General features: G+C 36.0%; 1 protein-coding gene across 4 annotated transcripts in view; it reads right to left on the reverse strand.

Annotated features, from left to right (window-relative positions):
- Window positions 1-507: 507 nt before the first annotated feature.
- The window catches only part of ZMAT3 (zinc finger matrin-type 3), a 29,685-nt gene continuing 16,062 nt past the window's right edge, over window positions 508-14,130 (reverse strand). For 3 of the 4 annotated variants that reach the window (XM_036926747.2, XM_036926748.2, XM_057500163.1), the window contains 4 exons: window positions 12,339-12,458; window positions 9,801-9,967; window positions 9,583-9,683; window positions 508-7,817 (listed from right to left, as the gene is read on the reverse strand). In XM_036926747.2, the coding sequence (XP_036782642.1) occupies window positions 7,606-7,817; window positions 9,583-9,683; window positions 9,801-9,967; window positions 12,339-12,458 (600 nt within the window). In that variant the 3' untranslated portion in view covers window positions 508-7,605. The remainder of the gene's footprint in view (window positions 7,818-9,582; window positions 9,684-9,800; window positions 9,968-12,338; window positions 12,459-14,130) is intronic. The other variant, XM_036926749.2, reaches the window with a different exon arrangement.

Raw genomic sequence — 14,130 nt, forward strand, 5'->3', positions numbered from 1 at the left:
TTATAATCTACTTTCTGAAATGACCGTTTAAATTCAAAAGCATATTGCATGCACTAAACCAGAGTGCCTAAATGACCATACTCCAATAATATATTGTATATGTAAGCTAAGAGTACTTTATATGTGAAACACTCAAGAGATTAAAGAGTATATGCCTGTTAATCTATGTTTATTTCCAGAATTAGTGGTTATGGTGCTGCTAAGGACAACTTTTCTAAAAAATTTGACGATAAATTTTAAAATATATCAAGAAAATTGAGAACTTGCTCCAATCCCAGGCTAACTCCAGTGAGGGAAGGGGTAGGATGGGCAGCTAGGTCAATTCTACTGCAAGCCCAAGAGCTGACAATATTCTGCCCGAGTTCAAGAAGGTCGTGGCAGATTACATGCAGACTAATGAATGGTGAACACACAGCCACTGACCATCCGCACTGGTCACATTGTAAATCACCTCAGTGCTGGCAATGCATTTTCTCTTATCTCCAACTCATAACCATACAATTTGCAGACGAGACTCAGAAATTGTTTTATTAAATTTAACACAAAATGCCTGTTATAATAACATCAAGCCTCTATCAGAAATCAGTACGTAAGTGAGAATACACAGCCAAAATGAGCCATCAACATAAGCAGTGTAAATTTTAAATAACTTTTGGATTCCTATATTCAATATGCTGAAGAAAATAAAACCAAAAGAGCAATTCCAACTTCACAATCCACAGCTGTTTGGTTTTAATCCCATGACACTTTTATCACTTCTGTAGCCCCAGAACACAGATTTCTAAAGCAGTGACTGGCACTAAACCCCAATAGCATTTACAGATGTTAAACACATGACATTTAGAGAAAATTTTAGGAAAACAACCCCATTTTCATACAGTATTGGTTGGCATTTTTTTTTTTTTTAGCTCTACCCCCTTTACTGGAGATACTGTTCTAGTGAAATAGCAAAAGCAGTTTAAAAGTTTGCCATGCCACTAAATGAAGGATTCTAAAGTCTCCCTTGGTTTTCCACGATTGTATTCTCTAATTTAAAACAATAACTGCACTAAAATGCAACGTTAACAGTGAAAAGAAAACTAGTTTTGCTTCTGGTTCTAGAGCATACATCCAAGAGAGGCAATTCAGTGTCCTAGCAGATACATGGAGTGCTTTAGAGCAGAGTCGGACATACTCTAGTAAGGCATCTCAAAGCAGATACACCATACCCAAACTAAATTATTATGGTCAGCCAAGGATACCACACGGCAAACACCAATTAACACAGAATCAACATGAAATTCTTACAAAATGACACACTGATTTACAAAACCACAGGAAGGTGCTCAAGTACCAAAAGAAGGCAAAATGATGACCAGCCACTCTGAGGAGTTTTGTTCCCATAAATAACAGATTTGCAGAGTAGAAATAAACTTTGTTATGTGCTTTGCCCTAGGATATCATTCATGCTGACACATGGGGTTACTTTTCCTTAAAAAAATATATCATGTAGAGAAAATACACATAATTAGTGACATAGAACATTTATTTTCACTAGTGAGGGGGTCACTTAAGCACTTACATAGAGTTATGAGTGAATCATGAAGGTCATTTAACTGCAAAAAGAAACCTGAAAAAACCTGCTTATTAGTTAGTATTCAAGAGTAAGAGAGATTTTAAGCAACTGCATTGGCTTAATGAGGGACATGACCATGAACAGCTCTTTTGAGTTCAAAGAATCACAGAATGCCTAAAAATGAAAGTCTAATTAGTAAAAATACATTTTTTTTTCATTTTAAGGGCCCCAAAGGAAGTGTTCAGTTATTGTGGAAGCCATGAATCTTATTATACAAGCATAAGAATATGAATCAGGAATATGGAAGTTTCAATTCTGACTTATCATTTGAATCTTCATGACCAACCGCAAGTCACTTATATTCGTCAGATTTTGTCCACAAAAAAGTTGGCATAAAAATAAAGGCATATATCAAAAACTTTTTCTGAACAGTACTAGAGTAAAGCTAAAGATGGTTACTAAGGCTCATAATTTCAATAATTCATTGTACAGTACAATCATTTTTAATCATGCCAATTATGGCTAGAGGAAATGTGGGCAATTACAATGCTCAGGGGATTCAAAGGCTTTAGATATATTAATGGTTTCAACTTTCCAAACTACTTAATCTATTCTTACAGAGTTGCTTAGAACAGCTAAATCGCTTATGGGTTTGGCTCTTTCCTCCTCCTTTCCGACAGAACAGGTAAAAGTAGAAAAAGGAGACAAGATAACAGAGAAAAGCAGCAGTAGATTGAAATGAGGTATAAGCTGACTTAATAAACCCCAATCAGTAATTTACAGTTTTTTAAAGCTGCATAGTTCAGCAAAAATACATCATAAGAGGGGTAAAGAAAAAATTCTGATCGTGAACTTGAAAAGGTATGGTCATTAGCATTTAAAATGACCAATACCACAAAACTTCAGTTTGAAAGCTGTCTTCCCTCACTCTCAGCACATTTAAAAACAGAAACTAGATGGCTAAGTCTATAGGAGGAAAAAAATATACACTATTTGGCTGAGACTATCAACTTCATGCACGGCTTTTTAAAAGACATTTATAAACAAATACTAAACTCTAGTTAATGACACCTATGCTCAAGTGTTAAAGGAAATGTATTGCCTGAAATTTACATTGAATTGTGTATTTTAAAAACCCCATGGACTGATGGATGAATAGAGGGATGAGTGGATATATGGTGGTACAAAAATGTTGATGGTAGAATCTAGTGATGGGTATATTCTAAAATTGACTCAACTCAGATGTATTTTGGAAATTTTTCATAACAAAATGTTAAGGAAAATGTGTTTCTACAATAAAATTAATTTCACAGTATGTTTTAAAGACTCAAAGTACTCAGGCAATTTAGAAATTTAAATTAACTGAAGTAGGGAAATTCTTGCTTTAAAAGGCCTCAAGTCGGATTTATGAAGATACCTTTTTTTAAGGTAGAAGTAAACTAACACAGTAAGTATCATGCAAGACAATCTTTTCACATACTTAGTTTGCAAATACATAATTCTCTCCTCTCTAGAGAATAGACACGTTTGAAAATGACCACTGATATAAGTTTTTCCAAACATCAGTGTTTGGGATCCTCTTCCCAATTCACCATATGCTGTCATTCAATAATAGGACAGATCAAAGTGAAAAATTATCCATGACTACTGTCAGCCTGGGATAACGGGATTTATTTTCAGGGTGTATGATTCCCGACCAATAATAGTAACAGATTTATTCATATGAAATTGAGATTGCATTAAGAAAAAAAAAAGATGTAGAATACAGAATTCATACAGCTATTTTATGAATTGTGATTAATGGCAATAATTCATCATTTCTTCTCTCTGTCAAACACTAAAACTTGCTAAAGGCACTCATATTCTGGGCTTAACGGAGACAGGGTCACATAGGACCATAAGCCATTTTTTTTTTTTTTTTTGTAGCTACCCAGAAAGGGAGTTTACAAATGATCCTCCCATTCATAATGGGAAGAAAATGTCAAACAGCTATCAGTAGAAATGTCATATGAAAAGCTATTTACACAGCTAATTGTCCATTCAGCTAGACTGATAATAACAGCTCACAATTGTAAGAGTCTATTGCCAAAAAAAGAAAAAAACACTCTTTACAATGTATGAAACTCCTGAAAGATGATTTGGCTAGTAAAACACAAAAACAAAAGAAGAGTAAGATGGAATATTTTTACATATCTGTTCAAAAGCCTGCATTAAACTTTTTCTATGCTGGCATTTCTCTATTTCTAAAGTAGCTCTATTATCCTTAGCATATGCCTCACCAAGTTCTTCAGAAAGTACTTCTAAATTCTGACATTAAGGAAACAAAATTAATTAAATCCTAAATCTGCCATCTGTACGCCTCTCTATAGAGGATATTATGCCAAACAGTTACATGTCTCCCTTGACACAAAACTCAATTTACGTAGGTCACTGGACAGTCCTCAAATTGTACCTGTTCATAGTCCTAGCCAATTCAGGAGTGAAGGAATCATAAATACTACTGCAAATCCTTAGACTCTATCTACAGAGGAAGATTTAACCAGATACACTATATATATATGTTTATATATAAACATGAAGTACATATATTTCTCCTCTTATCCTTGTTCAAAGTGTAGATAGGTAGCTATAAGGAAGCATGACAATTCCACAGAACAACTGTGTGAAATAAGGTGGGAAATCTCATGCTTCCCTTTAGCTGTTTAAGTCAGAGGGACATGAAGAGGACCTCAGATAGCCATGATTCTTCATTCAATCTCAAGATTTCAAAAATTCTAAATGATTTTCTAAGTTTAACAACTAATTAGAAGGGAAAATGTCGAGGAAGAGTTGGGAGTAGGGACTTTTTCAAAATGAATGGTATAAAATAATTATTCACCTTGCAAAATTCAGTGCAACAGACAAGCAGACAAATGTAATAAACAACATGCACATATTTACAAGTTGCAGTACATGATATACAAATACAAGACCAACAAAGTAGTTTCTGTTCAGTGTGGAGTCAAAAGGATTACATAGCACACCCAGTTTTGTAGCTTAAGTTTCCGGAAAAAAACACTTCGAAGGCATACGCAATCCAATCTTTTAATTGGAACATGGGATTTTTACTTTACAACTTCTTGTCCTCAATATCTCAGGAGAATTTCTAATCATTATTTTCTAACGTCAACTTTGACCACTTACACAAAATTCAGAGAAAAGAGATTTGGATGCTATGAGTCCTTCTTGCAGATGATTACTGAAATCTACTTAATTTATTTAACTGAAGGTTTTCCATTGTTTAGGCCTCTGTTCATCCTTGTATACAGCATATAAAATGACTTAACACGATTCCTGGGGAGTACAAGGTACACATTCTAAAGCACAATTCAGAGCAGGACTGTACTTCACAAAAAGAAACAAACGGAGATCACATATGACTGACAGCAAGAGTAACAACAGCCTCCTCTTTCTCCTTTGGAACGCATGAGTGTGAGAAACTGTACCATGCAGAGATGTATTTATTTAGCATTTCTTTTCTGACAACCTCTGTGACTCTTTGTTTCACCTACAGAACACAGGAGAATATTGCAAGGGAGCATGCCCAAAACAGAACCCACTCACAGGGCTTTGTGATTTTTGGGGGGAGAATGTGTATGTAACCTCCATAAACGATCATGGAAGTTATTTATCAACTTCCTAGACTTTGGAAATTATGGAGCAAACTGAGTTATTTTAGGCAATATGGTATCTAAAGTGTCATATAAAACAAACACATAGCTCTTTTATAGTGCAAAGAAATAGAGCAAGTAAGAAATAACACTATAAATCTAACTTTTTCTTTAAAAGAAAATGCGTTTACGCATTTGTAACATCCATTAAGGGCACTGGGAGACTGGAAACCTGAATACACAAGGCCAGGAAAACATCAAGGCCTTAAGTCCACTGCTTTTTGTACATATAAAATGAATTTGTTAAGTGGGGAGAGTGGGGTAAACACTTTCTTTAATTTTATTTGCAAAAGAAAAACTGAAAGTGGATGAATACCACTTTTATAAAAGGTAAATTCTTACCCACAATCTTTTACTGTTACCTGAAACATGTATTCAATGGAATCTTCTCTATGGTATCACATAAAACTATATATACATAGTTTTATATAAGTGTGTGTGTATGTATATAAAGACATATATATATATATATATATATATATATATATACACACACACACATACATATACATGTGTATACACACATGCACACACACACAGAGGGGAAAAAATGAGATTATTAAATAATCATAGAATCAAGTGTCCAGCACTGCAACATTAAAATCTACCAAAATTAGCAGCAAAATGAGTAACCTACTGACCAATAAAATAAGCTCTAAATTGCCCTAAACTAATAGATTGTACTTCATACAGTACTGCAAAAAAGGTTATTATGTTGAGACACAGGTCTAGATAGAATCTCAACAGAGCATTATTTAATTCTCTGGGAGAAAAAAAAAATTACAATCCTATGTTTCAAAAAACCACCACTTCAACAGAAGAGTAACTTGATACTGTACCAGAGGTTAATCACAAAACTGAACTTTAAATATGGGTCTAGATGGTTCAAAACATGCTCAGAATTATTAAAGGAAAAGAATAATGATAATTTTCCTTCTCCTTATCTCTTTGCCTATAGAATTCTCAAGGAAAAATAAGTTTTATTTTTAATAAGTAAAAAGTAATCAAATGTGAATTGACCATAGTGCAAAGATCCTGCTCATTATAAACATACTGGTGAATGTGGCCTTCCTGGTGAAGTATGGATAAGCACCGGTCTTACCCATGTAAATACAGTAATAGATAAAATACAATTAATGAAAGTTATTAATGAGTACTCTATTAGTTAATCTAGATATATACTACAGCTTCTGATACTGTCGTAATTATAAGATAACAAAATAATCTATAATACATTTCCATTATCTTCAAGGAAGCTGAATTAAAAAGAATGAAACTAAAGTTCATATATTTTCCTACTGGAAGTAATGATACTGAAATTTCATTAACTTTTTAAAAACTCCTCTTTATCTATGAAACAGTAAAGTAGTGGTATTTTTCAGGACAGTCAACAAACTAGCAAGACAGGGAAAAATGTTAGTAAAATCTAAGAATCCTTTTACCTAAAACATCTGCCAGAACAAATCTCAAGAGATCTGAACTTAAAACTGTGACCATGATCTAAGTATGACATTACTAATGAAGTAACTTTAAAATGAAAATCAAACACATCTTTACTTTTCCTAAAACCAGCTGGAACTATCTATCTTAAACTCACTGGATATTCAAATGTAGGGCTTGGAAACTCACAGCATAGCTGGGGCATGAAAATGAGTTCACTGGACAAGGTAATTCAGTTGGGGGTAAAAAAAAAGAGGAAGAAGGTGGCATTTAAATGTGTGAAAACCACAACTGGAAATGGAAGTTTTACTATGTAGAAGTCCACAAGCACGTTGGAAGGATCTGAATCCAAGAAAACTGCACTTCAATAATGGGAGGACATGATAAAGGGGAAAATGTCAAAGGAAAGACCCTAATGCAGTTTATCACAGTATATCCCAGTGACAAGGCATTGAGCTGTGGTGGTGGCTCCAAAGAAGCCTTGAGAAACTGAAGTCTCTGCTTACCTGGGTTTTTTTTTTACTGTGATCTGAAGTAAGAACTCAGTAAAACACTTAATATTACATAGAACTAAAATTGCAAAAGAAGATGAATTTTTCAAATAGCTAAAGCTCTATGTGGTCAGGCTACTAGTGGACCAGAACTTGGCCAAGATAAAAAGTCCCTTCTCATGGGGTAGGCAGGTCACATGCAGACCAACACAACAAACCTGGAAGCACCATGACCTAAGAAGCACGCTCTCTGCCTTCCCCCGTTCTGACATCCCATGATACCACTGCAGGGCACGTATATTAACATTAAGCAGAGGAATGCACTCATACCAAAGGACCACAAAGCAGGGCATTGTACAGAAGGCGAACAACAGGCAGGACAAGCTGCTCTATCCACACATGACAATCACTATACATATCCCAGATTCTCCATCTCATTCCTGTACCGCTGCTCAGACACCTTGCTTTTGTGTTGCTTGCTCTCTAAATGCTGCCGGAATTCCACCTCTTCGCCAGCCCCAACATTACACATTGAGCAATAAAACTGGCCACTTGGAGTAACGCACATGGCCAGATCACGTGGAATTCTCTGCCGAGAGCGGGGATTGAAGTAAGGACCTGCTAAAGCAAGAGATAAAAATGATTCAAACCAAAATACTCACTAAATGAATGATGATGGCCTGACCAATCATCACTATAATTTATAACTCTAAATTCAAATTATAATATTCATGGATTCCTAGCTTTAAATGAATGTGAAGCTAATGGACTTTTTTAAATTACAATTTTATACAGGTTTAATCTAAAAAACTAAAGATTCCTCCAACTCTTGCCAAAAAGACTACTGTAAAGCCAAACCCAACCTCTAAATGACAATGTCTCTATAAAGTCAATTTAAAAAATAATTTAATTTCCAAGCATTATACAAAAAGTATAATTATGCTAACTCTTTAATCTAAAAATTCTAAGAATTATCCTGAGATATTTATCAACAAGGACATATATTCCATCTTTGTTTATAAAGGTTTTTTGGGGAGAAGGTGGGGAAAGGAGAGATACAAAAACATCATTTGAAAAATTATAGTAATGAATGTAATGGAAAACTGTGTAATCACTAAAAATAATGAAGTCTTTAATTACATGAAATGTGATAATATGCTATTAAATGAAACAAGGATATCACAAAATATGATCACACTTCTATTTTTAAGAAGTAGTAATATACAGAGACTGAATGACATAAAAAGTTGGTGGGATTATTGATAATTTTTTTAACATAACTGACTTCTATATACTTGGACCATTATCTTACTAATTTTCTGCTTTTCTTTTCCACTATAATAAATATCTAAGGGTTTTCTCAAAATTTACTTTCATTGTATCCTACAAATTTTGTATGATTACTTTTTTAACCTATAGTTATTCAGAAGTGTTCTAAAATTTCCAAACAAAAAGAAATTTTGTATGGAAATTAATTGTACTCTGGTCAGAGAACATAATCCAAACTGCCCTCTGTCCTAAAATTTATTTTGTCTAATACAGCTATCTCAGCTTCATTTCAGCTGAATTTTTTTAATCTAATCTTAAAATCTTTGTCTTTTCACTGGGACTTAAGTAAATTTACATTTATTGTAATTATGGATATATGTTTGAACTTTTATGAATCATATTACATTGTGCCTCTTTTGTCTATGCTTCTCTTGCCTTTCCAATTAACTTCTTTTGTCTTTTGTTCATTTCACTATTCACATGGATGACCTCTGCTGATATGTACTGAAGTATGGGGAGAGGACAAGGGGACTGCTCAGTCCTACTCTCCCTACTGAAGATAATCAGCAAACACAGAAAACATTCCTTTAAGCTAGTACTTCCAAACTGAAGGTGTATATCAGAATCACTAAGGAAGCATTTTCAAAACACACATGTGTCTGCATCCCATTCCAAATTTACTGATTGAAAAATCTCTAAGTCAGGGTTCAGGCATGTGTATTTTGTAAAAACTCCCCATGTAATTCTGATTCACTACCCTGGTTACAAAACACTGGCATAATCTTTTTTATTTTCCCAATAAATGGGGATTTAACATGGTGCAAGTTTAAACCAAATAGCCTATTTTTTAATAATGCATTTTATATTTCTCAGCAGGAAAACATAAAGGGACTAAGATAAGAGACCTTAAAATATAAACTATAGTTTAAAATAAAAATAAATAACATACTAAATAGAAAAATAGAGCTGAAACAAATACCAGCTTGAAAAGCCACAAGACCAATTCAACAAAACAATAGCTTACAGCAAATTCTCAGAGCTATTACATTAAGGGAAATAAAAATAAAGGAGCCCATTTGAAGAATGTAGCCAAAGTATGTGGAAATCCACAAGATACCTGAATTATTCTGTACTGTATACATATTTCTCCTATTAGGCATCATCTTATACTCATTCCCTTCTTTCCGGATCCGCCTTTGACCAGCCTCTGAGGACTCCCTGGAGAAAAGAAATTTTTTAAAAGTGAGACTTTTAAACAAGGATCTCTTTCAGCTCTTTTTCTCTAAAGACAGTCTCACACAACACTGTAGCCTCAGAGCAAAGGGCAATACCTACGAGAATGAGTTACTCTGAGCTTCTGCCAGCCGCAGCCTCTTGGCATGATTCTTCCCTTGATAGTGGGCCTGAGCCACGGCCGGAGAGCTGAAGGAGGCGTCACAGAGCTTACAGTAGTCATTCTCCGTGGCCAGGATCACTCGGCCTCCGGGCTTAAAGGAGCCCATCTGACATCAAAGACACAAGAAACAAGGTCAAAAAAATGTGGAGCTTATTCCCTCCTTCGCCTCACAGTCCCTTCTAAGAGTTGGAAAATAACCAAAAGTCATGGCATGACCTCCAACACCCAGCTTTATAAGGAAAGGAAAGAAATCCATTCCAGAAAAAGGAAGGAAGGAAGGAAAGAAGGCAGGCAGGCCAGCAAGCAGGCAGGGAGGCAGACACTTAATAATGGTTTTGTATTACAATCACCTATGTACAAAACTCACGAATGCCTTGTTGCTATCTCCACTGAGAAATTTTATTAAAGTTTAAAACCCTCATCACAGGAGATGTAGGGCAGTATAGGTAAGCCCTAAAATCACATTGCCAGAAAGCTGTCTGCCCAGAGCCCAACAATAAGCAAAAAATAAGCCTACTGTTATAGGGCTTCCTACCTAATGCAGAAGGGATATACAGACATGTATTTTAAAAATGAGCCCCATCCTCAAAGAGTCTACACATTAACTACAGATATAATATAATTAGGGGGAAATAACCAGCAGATCCAGACAATTCTATTCAGACTGGGAAATGAGTTAAGGGAAACCTAACAGTGCCTGGAAGATGGTATGAATTCAATAAATATTGTTGGGTTAACAAAAAATAACAAACTAGCTTTCGGCTAGATGAGAATAAAATATATATGATAGGGAGTTAGAAAGCATGTCATATCAGGACCAGCTGAAGGACATAGCACTGTTTCACCTGGAAGGAAAGATTTTAGGGGGACAGGATAGTGCTATGCTATGAAAAAGGCTAAGGCTGTTTGCCCAGGGACAGAGCCAAATAAAAACAGTCCCCAACAGGGAGGGGCAGTCCAAGGCCACAGCAGCCATCAGGGGTCAGGACTGTCAAAACTACTCAGACTGAAGATCTTTCTGGGTATTTTCCTGTCCTCTGATTCTATTTTTATTATATCTCATTTACCCAACAAATTCTTGAGGATGGAGAACAGCTGATATTGCTATCCACTTTCAGGACTGGTAAACTGACACTAAGAAACATAAAATTATACCTAAGTGGCTAGGAGTAGAGGTCTAAGGACAAAAGAAAATCTTGCTCTACCACTTTGCAAAATGTGTAACATCATGGACAAGTACTTAGCTTACCAAGCTTCTAATAACTTTCCAGGTGAGACCGATGCTGCTGGCCCACAGATTACACTTTGAGTAATAAAGCCAATACCTCTAAGTTGTTGTAAGTATTAAATGAAGTCAGGGTCCATGACCAGAATGAAGCAAGCAGGCACTTGCCATGGGCACAAAGTTTAAGGGAGCCATCAAAAAACTCAGCCATCAAAATAAGTATTAATGGAGTATTTTTACATTCAAACCAATGCCATAAAAAAAAATTAAAAAAAAAATCAAGGAACAAAATACCAAAAATTTAAATAAAGATAGAATCAGTGATAGTGCCATACCAAACTGTACTGCAGCCTAACACAAAAGGAAATCAGTAATACTTATCCTGTCTCAAGTTTTTGATATTTTGTTCACTGTTGATCTTTTCACATTAATTTTCATTTTTTTAAATGTCACATTAAACTATTTATTCTGGTAACAGAGCATTCTGGCTCCCTCTTCAAGTTTGTGCCTAAGTCAACTGCATCCCTCACATCACCCTCATCCCAGCCATGAGTGAACTAATACATGATAAGTGCTGAGCAGAGGGCCTGGCATAGTGAGTACACAGAGATTTATTATTCATGACCACTGTATTGTTCTATGGACAAATAATACTTCAAAGACAGACTGAGGAGTTGAATCCGTATTTCAGAGACTATCAAAGTTCAGGAATACCTTGGAAGGGTATAATATACCCTTCCTAAATACCTGCCTAAAATACCTGCTCTGTCTTCAAAGTGAAAGAAACTTGGCTCTCAAGTGTGTGTCATGAAACCAGAGCCCAGCCCAAGCATACACAGCCTACCTGGGAAGACAAGGGCAACCTCAAGGGATTGTTCCTACTGGGCAGCAAGACATATAGTAACTGGGATTAACTGCAGCAAAGATATAAATGTTTAAAAATATTTTCATTCAGCATTGAGCTTAGACACTTAAGGTCATTTAACCCAGAATTTTGGGAAATGCATAAAGAAAGACACATGGAACAATATTTATTTCTCCATTTCATGCATCACAACCAAAGTCAACGAGAAACTCAAGGGTCACAGGTTTTGGCGTGCAATAAATCCAGCACTAAATTCAAGTTCTAAGTAGCAAGTAGGAACTTCCAGAAACATTTGCCCAGCTGCACCTTGAAGGGCACACAGATGACAAACTTCATCCATGACCATTTGTGCAAAGAACAGCTCCCACACTGACACGTGTGTCTCACCTGCGGAGGGGCCGGAATAGCTGGAGTGGCCACAGGTTCTACTGTACTGCTCATTCTGGCAGGAGGAGGACAGCTGTGTGCTGCATAGTAATTTCGGAGTTTCTTACCATGGTTTTTACCCTAGAAGAAAAATGAAATGAGTGATCACCATGAGAAAATCTGTCAAATAGAGTTAATGTATTCACTAAAAAAAGAAAAGAAACACAAGCAATAATAACTATATTTTATTATCTCAGAGATTGTAACACTGAGATAAACAGACCACTTAGATCTTAAAGTAAAAGAGTCTCCTCTTTGGTTCTCATACAATATTAAAGTTATCTGGGAAAGATAAGGGAATAAAGTCAGAAGAGATTAATATCCTAGGTATTTCTGGAAAAGTATCACATTTTCCAGTGATCTGTATCCTCCCTCAACTTGTTGACATTCATATGCCACTGCCTAAATATGAATTTCATGACACTCTGATCTAATCTACTTTAAAGTCAATAATGAAAGGGATAATCCAATTATTTTTACAAAAGTAGCATTTACAGAGTATCTTTTTACTTACAAAAGGACTCTCATGTGCCTTAGCTCACTTGCTGTTCACAAAAATCCTATAAGTGGAATTTGTTAATATTATCCACATCCAACAGCTGAAGCACTGCAACTCAGGGAGTGTGGGGGATTTGCCCCTGACACCTACAGCAGGGCTAAGTAACTTGAGCCAGAGCTTGAGGCAGGCCTTCTTAATCCAAAGCAAGGCCCTTTTTAACTGCAGCATGATGACTTCAGGATACACTACGAGCCTCTGTTACAATGGATTTGCCCCTCTCATCATCTTTTGCCTAAGTTATTATTCACATGATCACACTGAACCAATAGAAACTAGTAGGAAGGGTCAATGATCTAAAAGATTCTAAATGAAAGGAAAAGTGCATTATTCTTAAACTGCACAGTAAAATTCAAACCTACAGGAAAACATTTATTCACCATCTACTATATGCTAAGACCTAAAAATAGAAAGGACTGGCACAAGCTCTAGAGAAGACAACAGGTATGCAAGCAGTTAATTAATGAGCTAAGTTTCACCTCTTACTCACTGGAATGCCCTAAAGGTACTCTTACTGTAGTCCTGGTGACCTCCAGGGAATCAAGTCCAGGGGTCAGGTCTGTGCCTTCATCATATTCTAACTTTAAGCAGCATGACACAGTTGATATCCTCTCCATTGTCTTCTATGGTTCCCTCTTACCTCCCTTCTTCTCATTCTCTAAACAGCAATGTCCAAAGCTCTACCCTTGGCCCCCTTCTCCATCTACACTCAAACTTAGAGTCTTTTACCCCATCTCATTGCTTTAAAATATAATCAATAAATTGGTGACTTCCAAATTACCTATCTCCATCCCTGTCAAAGACTGAATGTTTGTGGCCTGGCAAAAATTCGTATGTTGACATCTAATCCAAACATGATGGCATTTGTAGGGGGAGGTTGCTTTGGGAGATAAATAGGTCATGAGGGTAGAGCCCAGTTAGTGCCCTCAAAAAAAGAGGCCAGAGAGCTTCCTAGGCCTCATTCTGTCATGTGAGGATACGAGGAGAAGTTGGATGTCTGCAACCTGGAAGAGGACCTCACTAGAACCCAACCATTCTGACATCCATATTTCAGACTTTCAGCCTCCAGAATTGGAATAAAACTCATTCGACTTCCAGGGCTTTTGTACTTGCTGTTCCCTCTGCCTAGAATGTTCTTTCAGATCTCTACATGGCTGGCTCCTTATCTTTCAGGTTTAACTCAAACATTTGGCATTT

Source organism: Manis pentadactyla, chromosome 1 (genome assembly GCF_030020395.1).
Source record: "Manis pentadactyla isolate mManPen7 chromosome 1, mManPen7.hap1, whole genome shotgun sequence".
In the NCBI taxonomy this organism is placed as follows: domain Eukaryota; kingdom Metazoa; phylum Chordata; class Mammalia; order Pholidota; family Manidae; genus Manis; species Manis pentadactyla.